The 13,970-nt window shown below is 38.2% G+C and overlaps 2 protein-coding genes across 2 annotated transcripts; both read left to right on the top strand.

Moving 5' to 3' along the window:
* Window positions 1–346: 346 nt before the first annotated feature.
* Window positions 347–1,645, top strand: LOC110115103 (pentatricopeptide repeat-containing protein At1g55890, mitochondrial; the record flags this gene model as incomplete). Its single annotated transcript, XM_028698674.1, is given in 2 exon segments — window positions 347–1,483; window positions 1,561–1,645. A coding segment is annotated over 1 exon segment (1,137 nt), but the record flags the coding sequence as incomplete, so codon positions are not given.
* Window positions 1,646–11,920: 10,275 nt separating this feature from the next.
* LOC114580607 lies at window positions 11,921–13,313 on the top strand. Its single transcript, XM_028698675.1, has 3 exons — window positions 11,921–12,138; window positions 12,319–13,183; window positions 13,257–13,313. The coding sequence occupies exons 1-3, from the start codon at window positions 11,921–11,923 to the stop codon at window positions 13,311–13,313; spliced, it is 1,140 nt and encodes a 379-aa protein (XP_028554508.1).
* The last annotated feature ends 657 nt before the right edge of the window (window positions 13,314–13,970 follow it).

The raw sequence follows: 13,970 nt of genomic DNA, 5'->3' as shown, positions 1-13,970 counted from the left end.
AACTAATTCATCGGCAGAACCTACTGTGGTCACTCACCGGAATCGGGTCCACACTTGCTTTGCCCCACTGAAGAGGCGAGGTTGTAGTAGAGGAGATTCTAACATGGGATGTGGGATTCCCAGTCGAGCTCGTCTATCAATCACCCTAAGCCTTAGTGGGTTCTGTGATTTACTTATCATTAACGTTCATATGTCATAAGTCTACCGATGAGATTCTTTCATGATAAACATGGACGACTGTGTTCCTATTGGCAACAAGTTTTGAGCGTGTCTTTCATAGTTTTTCTTTGACATTTAGTTTTGAGATTTTGTCGGGCAATGTTAATTTTAATAATATGTTAAGGTGAATGCTAACTCTAACCCTTGCAGTGATCCGCCCGATTCCTCCCAACAACCCTTGCGATCAATCATCAAATCACTCTTTCGCGAGAACGACGTAAACCAGCTCATCTCCAAATTCAAGCGCTTCTCCGCCGACCGCAACTTCCGCAGTAAGCCCGAAGTTTACGAGATCATTATACGGCGCCTTACCGCAGCTGGCCGGCTCGATGCAGTAAACGACATCATCGAGCACCACAAGAGCTATGAAGAAGAAATCTCTCACGAGGGATTTGCTGTACGCCTCATCTCTCTCTACGGCCTCGCTGGAATGCCCGAACGCGCAGCCGCACTTTTCCAAGAGCTCCCAGCGCTCGGCTGCCCTCGCACTGTCTTTTCCTTCAACGCTGTTCTCACCGCCTACACCCGGTCGAAGGTCGCCGATCGGATTGCCCACCTTCACAAGTTTCTTTCATCTCACGACGCCTCTATAGAGCCCAATCGTATCTCATACAACATTTTGATCAACGCTCTGTGTGAACGGGACCTCCTTGATGACGCTCTCAATACCCTGGACTTGATGGAACAGCGTGAGATTAAACCCGACTTGGTGACTTTCAACACTCTATTAAATGCCTTTTACAGCAAGGGTTTGATCCTCAAGGCTGATGAGATATGGCAAAGAATGACAGAGAATGGTATCCAGCCGGATGTGAGAAGCTTCAACGCAAAGATCAGAGCGTTTGCTTGGGAAGGAAAGATTCTGGAGGCAATGGAGGTTTTGGAAGAGCTCAGGAGAGTTGGACTGGAGCCTGATACTTTGACCTTCAATGCTCTAATTAAAGGGTATTGTCGACAAGGGAATTTGGAGGAGGCAAAGAGAATACACAAACAAATGGGGAAGAAAGGATGTTTTCCTGATAGGCATACTTTGAGGGAATTGATTCCCAAACTCTGTGGAGGTGGCGAGGTTGACTTGGCTCTTAATATATGCATAAAAGCCATAGAAAATGGATTCGTTGTGGATGTAGGCATTGTTCAGGTGATGATTGATGAGTTGGCGAAGGGCTCCCTGTATGACAAGGCTAAAAAACTTGTAAAGCTGGCAAAGTCAAAGAATAACAGAGCAAACCTGAGGATGCCTCTACCATGTTTGGCACTGTAGGTAAATTCACCAATACCCGGGCCTGTTTGTTATGCTCCATATTATATGTGATCTTCAATTTTTTTTTTTTTTTTCAGAATGTGCTGATCTTGTATTGCAGTTCATCATAAGGGCTTGTTTATTTTTGACTTGAAATCATATCATTGATCAATTTAAATCCAAGCAAGTCCAACTGAGATGTACATTATATTTTTTACCTGCAAATGGAACAACTTGTTATTTGTTCACTAAAATTATAGACATATCTATGTTTTTTGCAAGCCAACAACTATTGCTAATTTTCTCATAATTCACTTTTTGTTACTTTAATATCATTTTCGTTCTTTCTGATGCTAGTTTTTGTTCGAAAATGAAGTATGCTTTTGACTAAAGTGTTCTGAAATGTATGCAAATATCAACATAATCCGTCCCTTTAATGATCCAACTTGTTTTTGAAAAGAAAGGACAGTTACTATAAAGATGAAACCAAGTTGCCTAAAAGCCAGTAGCCCCAAACTTTTGGATTCCACAATCCATGCAATGCATCTCTATCCAAGGGCTCAGCATTTTTAAAGTATTTATCAAATTATTCCTTTTTTTTCCATATTAACAGCATTTTGGTATTTCGGATCATTTGTTGATGTAAAAGGAAGGATGATTTAATGTTAATTTGATGATGGCCTTTGACATTTTCTCCTAAGCTTTCATTTTTGCTACTTCTTTCTGTCGAATTGTTTTTTTTTTTTTGTGGTTTCCTTTATCAAGTCAACCCTTGGGATGTGAGTGAATCAGAAAAGGAATTTTTTTTTAAGAGAGGGGAAGCAACTGAGGGGCTCAATAAGGTGGGACTCCTGAGAGAAACATGTTTTTGACCTTGGGAATCATGCCTATGAGAATTTTTGAGATTATGAGAATCTTAGGATTTGTGTTTTCATATTGCCTTGTTAAGAAGAACCCTGTTAGAGAGAATAGGAGGAGAGAGAATGCAAGGGGAGTAGGGGTATAAATGAGTCGAGTCAAGCTCGAGTCAGAGGCTGTTCGAGCTCAACTCAAGAGTTAAATATTGAGCTCGAACTCGAGTCAAGCTTGAGCTCGACTCGAGACATTGTATCGAGCTCATCAAGCCGCTCGATTTCGCGCCCGCTGCGTCAGTTTTTGCTTGATTTTTGTTTTCCCTCCCGATTTTCGCACAGGTGGAACCCATAAACGAGGCGATGTGAAACTCTTTTGTAAGGGCTGCATCATTTATTAGATTTTTACACATCTTTTCTCCACGTTTTGCAATTGCGTGATCTCCACATCTTTTCACGTGGAACTCGAGCACGGCTGGAGCATTTATTGGCATTTATTAGCATTGATATGTGATACTTTTTTATATTATTAACTATGCAGCTATTTGTAGAAACACAAGGCCAAGAAGAGCAAGACGAGAGACAGGGAAGAAGACAAAGGTTAAAGGAAATAATATTGTATTATTCAAATCTTCAGTAGGTACATAGGTGAGTATATATAGATAGATAAAGTAAAGGCATGTACACGTGTAAATCACAGATAGGATAGAAATATGAACTGCCTTAGTTAATTACAAAGCTGCTGTACTAATAGCCCCCATCAAACAGAGTGTTCTTCCTGAACGGTCAGTTTGGATCTTAATTCCTTAAACCGTGGTGTAGATAGCGACTTTGTCAGAATGTCGGCGATTTGGTAGGTAGTTCCGATTGGGAGAAGACGAATAGCCTGATTTTGAATGTGATCGCGGACGAACCTGTGATCTATTTCAATGTGCTTAGTTCTTGCGTGAAACACCGGGTTGTGAGCAAGATCTATGGCGGACATGTTGTTGCAGAATAGATCGATTGGTAGGCTGTGTTGGATGAAGAAGTCGTTGAGTAATCTTTTAAGCCAGATGGTATCTGCGGTAGCGGCCGCAAGTGCCTTATACTCGGATTTCGTTGATGACCGGGCAACCGTGGACTGCTTTTTGACAGCCCATGAGATGAGCTTGTTGCCTAAGAAGGTGCAGTGACCGGTAGTGGACTTTCTTGTAGTTGGATCGCCTGCCCAGTCGGCGTCGGAGTAGGTAGACAGAGTGAGCGGTGCTTTGAGAATGGGTAGACCGAATTCTAGTGTCCCTTTGATGTAGCGTAACAATCTCTTAAGAAGGTAGACATGTTGTATAGAAGGGTCGTGCATATGTTGAGAGAGCACGTTGATGGCATATGCGATATTGGGACGGGTTAGAGTAAGATATTGTAATGATCCGATGATCCTTTGGTATGTGCTTGTTGCCGCAAGATTGGCGTCCTCAGGTACCTGATCTGGAAGTTTGGTGCATGAAGGATTAGAGAGAGGGTTACATTCAGCGAGATTGACTGATTTTAAAATCGATACAGCGTAAGATGATTGAGACAAGAAGTACTTATCTGTTAGCTTTTGAATTTTGATTCCAAGGAAGTGATGAGCTGGTCCTAGGTTCTTCATGTTGAAGTTCGAATGCATCTTGGACAGCACTTTTGTAATGGCTTCCTTGTTGTTGCTGGTGACGAGAATGTCGTCGACGTAGACGAGTAGAAAGATGTAAGTCTGATTTTGTTGAAGAGTTAAAAGAGATGGGTCTGCTTTGCTGTACTGGAATCCGAGCGTGATCAGATAATTTGTGAAGGTCGTGTACCACTGGCGCGGCGCCTGTCTTAGACCATAGATAGATTTTCGAAGCCAACAAACGTGATTCGGATGGTAGTTGTCGGTGAAGCCTCTCGGCTGAGCCATGTAGACCGTGTCTGTAAGTTGGCCGTGGAGAAACGCGTTGGAGACGTCCAACTGTTGCACCGGCCATCCTTGGGATAGAGCAATAGTGAATAAGACTCTGATGGTGGGGAGCTTTGCCACCGGACTAAACGTCTTGCCGTAGTCTATACCGTATTCTTGCTGGTTGCCCTGAGCTACTAGACGGGCCTTAAATCTTGCTATCGAGCCATCTGAGTTAAATTTCTTGCGAAAAGTCCATTTACATCCTAGAATGGGTGCCTTGGGAGGAGGTGGGACAAGGCACCATGTGCCCTGCTGCTGAAGGGCTATGAACTCTTCTGCCATTGCCTGTCGCCATTCTGGATGTTTACTTGCTTCCATATAACTGGTGGGATCGGGGTCGGATGTTGGGTAGCTAGTGGTGAGAAGATTGAGATGTCTGGAAGGTTTTAAGGAGCCCGTTTGCATCCTTGTAATCATGGGATGTTTGGGTGCTAGTACAGTCGGTTGTGGACTGTCTGCAGGAGTGGGAAGATCTACCGAATTGAAGTGACTGGAGGAGTTGTTCTGTAGTGTCGTGCAGCTTGGTGTTTCTTGAATGGGTTGCGATCGCTTTGGGGAAGGTGGTCGGATTTCCGAGGATTTGGACACGAGTAGAAGCATGGAAGGGGGGATATCCTTTACTGTGAGCTGCGGGGAAACAATAGTTTTGTTAAATGGGAAGGAGTCCTCAATAAAAATAACATGACGGGAGATGAATAGTTTGTTTGATTCCCTGTTTAGGCATTTGTAACCCTTGTGAGTGTTGGAGTATCCCATGAAGACAAAAGAGCTGGACTTTGGTTCGAGTTTTGTACGTGTGTGCTTGGGTAGCAGGGGAAAGCACTCACAACCAAATGTCCGTAGGTGCGTATAATCGGGTGTGGTATGGAATAGTAGTTGCAGTGGAGACTTGTTGAAGGTGTTGGGAGAGGGCATCCGGTTGATCAGGTAAACCGCCGTGGAGCTGGCTTCGAGCCAGTAGTGCAATGGAATAGATGCTTTGTGAATGAGGGATCAAGTTGTCTCCAGAATGTGACTGTTTTTACGTTCCGCCGCCCCGTTTTGTTCCGGGGTGTAAGGACATGAGGATTGATGCTGAATTTCTTTGGAATGAAGAAATGTTTGCATCTGTTGATTAACGAACTCAGTGCCACCGTCAGTCCTAATAGCTTTGATCTTGCAATTTGTTTGATTTTCAATGAACTTAGTAAATTGCGTAAAAACAGTAATAACACCATATTTGTGTAAGATCGGAAAGATCCAAGTAAATAGGGAGAAATCGTCTACAAAAATAACAAAGAATCGATAGCCCTGAGTAGAGGTAACTGGTGCCGGTCCCCATACGTCAGAGTGTAGAAGTTCAAGAGGATGTTGTCTTCTTGATTTAGAAGATTCAAACGGTATTTTGTGACTTTTACATTGAATACACGTAATGCAAGGAAAAGAAGAATGCGGAATTTGTAAACTGGGATTGCTGTGAGCAATGCTTTGCATAACCCGTAGATGAGGGTGTCCGAGTCAATCATGCCACTTCGAGGTCTGTTTCTTGGACGCCTGAAGAGCGGATGTGTGGTTATTTGTTGTTTCCTTTGGTGAGATTTTGTATAGCCCGGCGCTACATGGACCGCAAAGAAGCTGCTGATTTGTCGTCAGATCCTTAAACACGAAACCCATAGGGTCAAATGTAACTGAAATATTGTTATCTTTAACAAGATGAGAAATAGATATAAGATTGTGTGAGATAGCAGGAACGTGGAGTAAGTTGGATAAGTGAAGCTTACGATTCGGGGTTGGAAGAATACCCGTGCCCGAGTGAGCAATGGGAATGTTTCTTCCGTCCCCGATGAAGACTCCTTCGGATCCTGGATATGGAGTGGTTTGGTTGAGATTGTCGGCCGCATTGGTCATGTGCGAGGAGGCCCCAGAGTCTAGATACTAGTCGCAGGATGGTGCATCAGAGTTTGCCACGAGAGCATTGTTCTGTTTAAGATTGTTCGTTTGCGGGTTATAGTTGGCATTCATACGATGCCAACAGACATCGGCCGTATGGCCTTTCTTGGCGCAAATCTGGCATGTGGTTGCCTGTTGTTGCTGTTGTCCCGATCGGCCATTAGAGGTTTGAGTTTGCGTAGAACGACCCCTGGTTCGTCGACCGCGACCCCTGTTAGCGTACAGGGCAGCCTGCTGAATAGGGTCATTGGAACTGCGAGCTGCGTCGGCGTTGATGTGAATTTCTTCACTGATGAGCAATGCGTACAGGTTTTCAAGTTGGATTTGCGTAGGCGAGTTGCGAATATACGTCTTGAACGATTGATACGCATGAGGCAGGCCGTTCAAGATGTATAGTATTATGTCTTTGGAGTCTATGGTGGAATCGGCGGAGGCAATCTGATCGACGAGTTTCTTGATCTCGGTCAGATACTGAATCATAGAAAGATTCTTAATGGAGACGTGGTGAAGCTTGTTTTTGAGTTGAATCACTTTTGATCGGCTGGTTGCCTGAAACAGACTTTCAAGAACTTGCCAGATCTCATGAGTGGTGTCAAGATGAAGAATGTATGGCAGCACCGTCGGAGATATCGTCGAACAGAGAGCCGCCTGAAGGTTCTGATCAGTAATGCGCCAATTCTTGTGCGTTGATGCAGCGGACGGGTCGGACGTATTCTCTGAATGACTTGGCCGAAGAAGCTTGAGGATCTGATGGTGCCAAATCGGATAGTTATCCGATGAAAGTTGATTTGGGATGAGGGTTTTGAGATTTGAAACCACAAACTTGAGAGAATGGGAGATGGGAGAGATTTCCATCGGAGTGCTTGATTGTTGCTCGATGGTGGAAGAAGCGGAGTGGGATGCCGCCATCTTTTAGAGTAGAGGTAGGAAAGAGAGGCCTGATACCATGTAGAAACACAAGGCCAAGAAGAGTAAGATGAGAGACAGGGAAGAAGACAAAGGTTAAAGGAAATAATATTGTATTATTCAAATCTTCAGTAGGTACATAGGTGAGTATATATAGATAGATAAAGTAAAGGCATGTACACATGTAAATCACAGATATGATAGAATATGAACTGTCTTAGTTAATTACAAAGCTGCTGTACTAATATTATTGAAGATTAGAACAAAGTTTTTTTAAAAAAAATTTAAATGCAATAAAAATTTTAATTATAATACAAAAATTCAAACATTAATTCTAGTCGGCTCGCGAGCTCATGAGCCGAGCCTCATCGAGCTTGAACTCAAGCTCGCTTACTATAAGAGCTTGAGTTTGAGCTCGAGCTCGATAAGCTCAGCTCGTGAGCCCATAAAGGGAAGAAGTGTTTGAAATGTCTTTCATAATTCAATACTATAAATAACATTGGTTACAAGATAAATCAAACAAATTTGATTTTAAATTTAGATAACTTGTAAAAATCCTATTCTAATTTGAAATAATGATTATCCTAACAATGAAATGCAATAGGATTAAAATGAAATCCAAAATAAGGCAAAATACTGAAAGATTTTAGAAATAATCTAGAATTATTTTAGCACGTCTTGAACTGTATATTGTGCTTATAGGAATTAATGTCAGTTTTGTTAGATGTTCTTCTTACGATTAAGTTACTCAACATAATTTGAATCTAAGTTAATAATAAATAATTGGAACTTCTATAGAAAATAAAGCTAAAAGAGTTATGGCATTGACTTATTGAAAGTATCTACATTTTTCATTAGCTTAAGAGGTTTTGATTAGCTTGTTGGATTGGGACATTATAACATTAGGATTAAGTTGACCAACTTGATAATTATTCATGCAATATAAGCTAAGGATGTTTCAAATTAGCGTTGGTAGGCTTTATTTGGGTCTAGTTAGTCAAGGGGGCCTGAAGTAGGCTTGGTTAATAAATGTCTAATTCAAGGGTGAATTTAATTGGTCAAAACTTAAACCAATTTGCTTGTGTTTCACTAAGGTTGGGTTAAGTTAATGATGGATTGGTTTGACTAAGTCCATGGCTATTAGATCTCATTGATCATAAGTCCAATTTGAATTAGGTTAATCATAAAGGATCTAGAGATTGTTTAAAGTCTAGGCTATATTAGTTCAACTAAACCAATTTAGGATCATGCAATCTTTGACCTTTTTAAATGCGTATTTAATGTTTTCTTTTTTGCAGGGACGATAGTATCTTGTTTGTTAGTAACATTCTTATTTCCAGAGCTGAAATTGACGAGCTATTAAGCGACAATTATTTAGGCAATGAACAGGTAGATCTTTTTGCCTTTTTGTTAGATGAGAAGTGTAATCTTATGCCTGGCAAGTACCATAAATTTCTATACATCTCTCAAGTCTATTGGGTTAGTAACTTAGTATTTAATTAATCAGTTTAATTTTTTAGTAACTTAGTATTCATTTCTTAGTTCTTATATAGTTACATTTACTACTTGCACTTGCAGAATAACAAAGGGATAAATTGTCCAAATTGCAAATCGACCATATAATCGAACTTTTTGTTTCTTCAAACAACATTTTATTACAGCTAATCATTGAATCCTCGCACATTATCCTTTTGGTTGGTTTACTGAAAGAACAAAAGTGAAAATTTTATGACTCATTGCTCCACCGCGTCAAAGAGCATATTCTTGTTGTTTCAAAAATCGTAAGTGTTAGATGAACATGAACTCTTCAATTTTTAAAAAATTTACAGAACTAATCTTTGCTCTACGTATTTTTTAGCTTAAAGCCCTATATTCTGACACAAAATGATCTTTTAATAGTGATATCAGAAAAGGGAAGCTTTCTACTATTAAAGGTGCACCAAAACAGGAGAATTCTGTAGATTGCGGAATGTATGTCTGTAAATATATGGAAAGAATAAGTCTTGAAGGCAACACTGATTGGACTGATAGTACAAATTGACAAGAACATATGACAAAGTATAGGGCAGAATTTGCATATGAAATATTTTGTAAAACGTTGGAAAAATAACAGTTTTTCATTATGTAAAATATTTATCATTCTGTGTATAAATATTTCTGTGTATAAATGTTTAAACAGTTTCTTTGTATAAATATTTATCATTATGTGTATAAATGTTTATTTCTGAAGAATATATTTTTCAATTCTGTGTATAAATGTTATTTACATTGATTTGATTAAAAAATAACTTATTAAATGATAATACGTATAAATTACGCATATCGTACGGTATTGTGTAGGCATATTGTACGCATATATTACGCATATCGTAAGTAGATAATAGGCATAATATGATGTTTAAAATATTTTGTGATTGACATTTGCGTTTAAAGATTAGTGTTTGAATTTTTTATTTGTTTTAACAAAAAAATAATTTTATAAATGATTTTTAAACGTTTTTAAATAATACTCATAACGCACGCACAAAAGACGCATATAGTACCATCATATACGCACACATTACACAGTAAATTTTATTTATCAAATTCTATTAAATGTTTTTAAAGGAAACGCATTACGCACGCACACAACATGCATATCGTACGCAGTATACACGAATATATTACGCACAAAAAACGCTTGTACGCATAATACACGCACAAATTACGTAGTAAATTTTATTTATCAAATTTTATTAAATATTTTAATTAATATTTATCTTTGTTTTAAAGTTACATTAAAATGATGAGGAATATGTTTAACACGTTGAATTTAAACTTGTTATTACAAATTAAACGCAATGTGATTATTATGATTTCATTTTCTAGTCTTGAATATAATATTTAAACAAGTACAAAGGGTTTATGGCTCTTTGTGGATTGTATTTAAAGAAGAAAAATAAGGAATATGATGTTTGAAAGATTTTGTGTTTGACATTTGCGTTTAAATATTAGTGTTTGAATTTCTTATTTGTTTTAAATAAAAAAATTATTTTAAAAATATTTTTTAAATGTTTTTAAATAATAGGCATAAAGAACGCACAAAAGACGCATAGAGTACGCATAATACACGCACAAATTACTCATATAAGACGCATAGAGTACGCATAATACACGCACACATTATATTAAATGTTTTAGGTTACTTACATTTTGTATGGACTAAGGGGCCGTAACATGAATAATAATTTTCGTTAGTTGTGAAATGACGGGTGACAGATATGGTTGGGAGGGTTGGTTGAATTTTTATGAGCTATTATTTACAATTTATTGCTTACTATTGTTCAACATTAAAATTTTCATTATATAAAGCAGGAACGCTTGCCTTATGGTAACGCCTGATTTTTTTAAACAGAAGTAATGCAGGGTTGACAGAAGGTTTGATTTTTTACTTCAGAGTTTAATCTAAAGTTGCTGTTAGATTGTGATTCTTTTGAGGATGAGGATAAATAAGTACATTTCAAAATTAGGTAATACTTAGCCTCAAATGAATCACAATCTACCAATAGCTTTAGACTTCGCTCTTAACTCTTAAGTAAAAAATCTTACCTTATATTAAGCCTGTATTACTTCTGATTGACAATCATGTCTAAACATCAAAGCAAGTTTCTCTTGTAATTATTTTGGTTTAATATTTTTAATAGAATGTACATAGATTCTCTTGTAAAATTGTATTTGTTATAAATGTTCTTTTAATTTGTTCTTGTGTTTTTTATACTGTATATAGTCATTAAAATTATATTTATCAAATTCTATTAAATGTTCTTTTAATTATTTTTTATTTTTCTAAATACACAATGTTCACGCAGAGAGTACGCACAAAATACGCATGGTATGCGCATTGTATACCCATATATTACGCACAACGTACGCATAGATTACGCACAATATAATATTGAACACATCTAGCACTCATATTATAACAAAAAATCATATGTTTTATTAAATATTAATACAAAATCATACATTAAGTTACAACTCCTCCAACTGCTAATTTACAAATACTTTAGAAGAAGTTTTACAAAATATGTATAAAATTCGCATAGATTACGTCTCACATACGCAGTATATACGCTTAAATAAGCATTACATACGCAGTATATACGCATAAAATACACACAATATAAAATTGAACACATCCAGAAAATTTATCGACGGCTCGACATTATATAATACTGAACACATCTAGTACTCATACTAAACCCTAAACAAGAGCTGCTCTCTTCGCCTTTTGCTTGGAGGTTTCTTTTACTGCGAGTTGGGTTGCTGTTTTCTCTGTCCGACCGGCGGCCGCTTCTGTCTGAGGCTGCTGTCTCGTATGACCTGCATCAGTTCATAGAAAAGATTAGTAAGAACTCGTTCATTTCCTATTTTTGTTCAATCAGAATGATCAGAAATAAGGATAAAGCTGCATCAGGTCATAGAAAAGATCAAATATGGAAACATAGCACTCAGGTGGATGTAGGAGGCAGTGATAAAACATATGTCTATCTGAAATGCAATTACTGTGATAAAATTGTGAAAGGTGGTGTGACTAGGATGAAGGAACACTATTCAGGCTCTCACAAGAATGTTACTCCATGCTCCAAAGTTCCTGATACTGTAAGGGATGATATAAAATCATACATGAATAAGTCTACCATATCAAAACATCTTGCACAGAAGCAATTTGAGGATAGAGTTGATGTTGGATCTTACTAAGGGAGTGAGCGTAGCGTTAGGGATTTATTTTCTTCTATGAAGCCCATTTCATCTAGGGGTGCTAGAGGGCCTATGGATCATTATATGGTTGACACATCAGAGGATAGGCCTTCTACTACACAGAAGATAGCACCAGAAAATGCAAGAGAGGCGCGGAGAAGAGTGTGTAAGGATATAGGCAGATTCTTCTACGAAAATGCAATTCCATTTAATGTTGCAACATCACCTGCTTATTACAACATGATTCGTTCAGTTGGAGCATTTGGGAGAGGGTTCAAACCTCCAACCATGTATAATTTAAGAATATGAATTTTGAAGGAGTTAGAAAGCACTGATAAAAGCATTGAAGAAATTAAGAAGACTTGAGTCCAAACAGGAGTAACAATTATGTCAGATGGGTGGTCTGATATCAAACATAGAAGTCTGATCAACATCCTCATTAATAATCCTTATGGTACTGTGTTTTTAAGGTCAATTGAAGCATCTGACCAGGTCAAAGATGCTGAGTTCATATTTAGATTATTAGATAGCATTGTTGAAGAGATTGGAGAACATTTGGTTGTACAAATTGTGACAGATAATGCAAGTTCTTATAAGGCTGCAGGTAATAAACTTATGGAGAAGAGGAAACATTTGTATTGGACTCCATGTGCTGCACATTGCATAGATCTGATTCTTGAGAAGCTTGGGGATCTACCTCAACATAAAAATACACTCACTAAAGCCAAAAAAATAACCAAGTTTATTTACAACCACTCTTGGATTCTAGCTCTTATGAGAAAGTTTTCGAAGAAAGAAATTCTAAGGCCAGCCGCAACAAGATTTGCCACCGCATACTTGACCTTAGAGAGCATGCTGGATGCCAGACAACCTTTAGAGGCTATGTTCACATCTACACAGTGGTTGAGTTGTGCTTGGGCGAAGAAGGCTGAGGGAAAAGAGATTAGAAAGATTGTTTTAAATGACAGATTTTGGCAAAGTGTCTTATATGACATTACAACCACTAGACCTTTAGTTCATGTTTTAAGGATGGTGGATGCTGAGAAGAAGCCTGCAATGGGTTTCATCTACAATGCTATGGATGAAGCCAAAGAGATGATTGCCTCCAACTTAGGAGGCAGTGAGGGAAGCTTTAGGAAAATTTGGAATATTATTGATGATAGGTGGGAACTACAGCTTCACCGACACTTGCATGCCGCTGGCTACTACCTAAACCCTCAGTATCAATATGCAGAGAACAAGTCTACAAACCCTGAAATAAAGTTGGGATTATATCATTGCATGGATCGTCTAATAAGTGATGCAACTGAAAGATCAAATGCTGACTTGCAATTGGTACCTTTTAGGAACAAAGAAGGTTTTTTTGGATTACAACAAGCAAAAGATACAATTGCCAAACGATCTCCAGTTGAGTGGTGGATTCAATTTGGTGATGGGACTCCAGAATTACAACGTTTTGCTGTGAAAGTTTTGGGCTTGACATGCTCTTCATCTGGCTGTGAAAGGAATTGGAGTACCTACAACCAAGTGCATACAAAGAGGAGAAATCGCTTGTCGACATTGAGGATGAACTCACTGGTGTACATTATGTATAATAGGAGACTCAGAGATAGAAATTTGAAGAAAAAAGGATTAATGGATGATGAAGATCCTTTGCTTTGCGATGATGTGGCATCTGATGATGAGTGGTTTGTAGATGATGAAGTTGAAGTGATGCCGTCTGAATTACAAGATGAAGATTTAAATGTTGATTTCTTTGATGGTCTTAAAGCATCCACATCCACCACAACTCAAGAACAAATCAAAAAAGGTATATAAATAATATAGTTTTCTTTTCTTAAACTTTTATTAATGTATTACACTATTATTCATTATGATATTGTTCAAAAATTTCTACTATTTAGGGAAGAGGAAGATAACTAATAATGAGGAAGAAGAAGCTGATTGGGAGATATTGGACTCTATAGGAGAGGGGGAAGATGAGAGAGCAGCTCATCATAATGATGATTCAAATGAAGACCCCCTTAGTGATGACTGATGAGTGATGATAATGCTAATGACTAGTGAGTTCCTAACTTCTTATGTGATATGTTAATGTCATTGCTATTTATCTTGTGCATTT

Source organism: Dendrobium catenatum, unplaced genomic scaffold, assembly GCF_001605985.2.
Source record: "Dendrobium catenatum unplaced genomic scaffold, ASM160598v2 fragScaff_scaffold_1118, whole genome shotgun sequence".
In the NCBI taxonomy this organism is placed as follows: domain Eukaryota; kingdom Viridiplantae; phylum Streptophyta; class Magnoliopsida; order Asparagales; family Orchidaceae; genus Dendrobium; species Dendrobium catenatum.
This window is presented reverse-complemented; position numbering and strand designations above follow the sequence as displayed.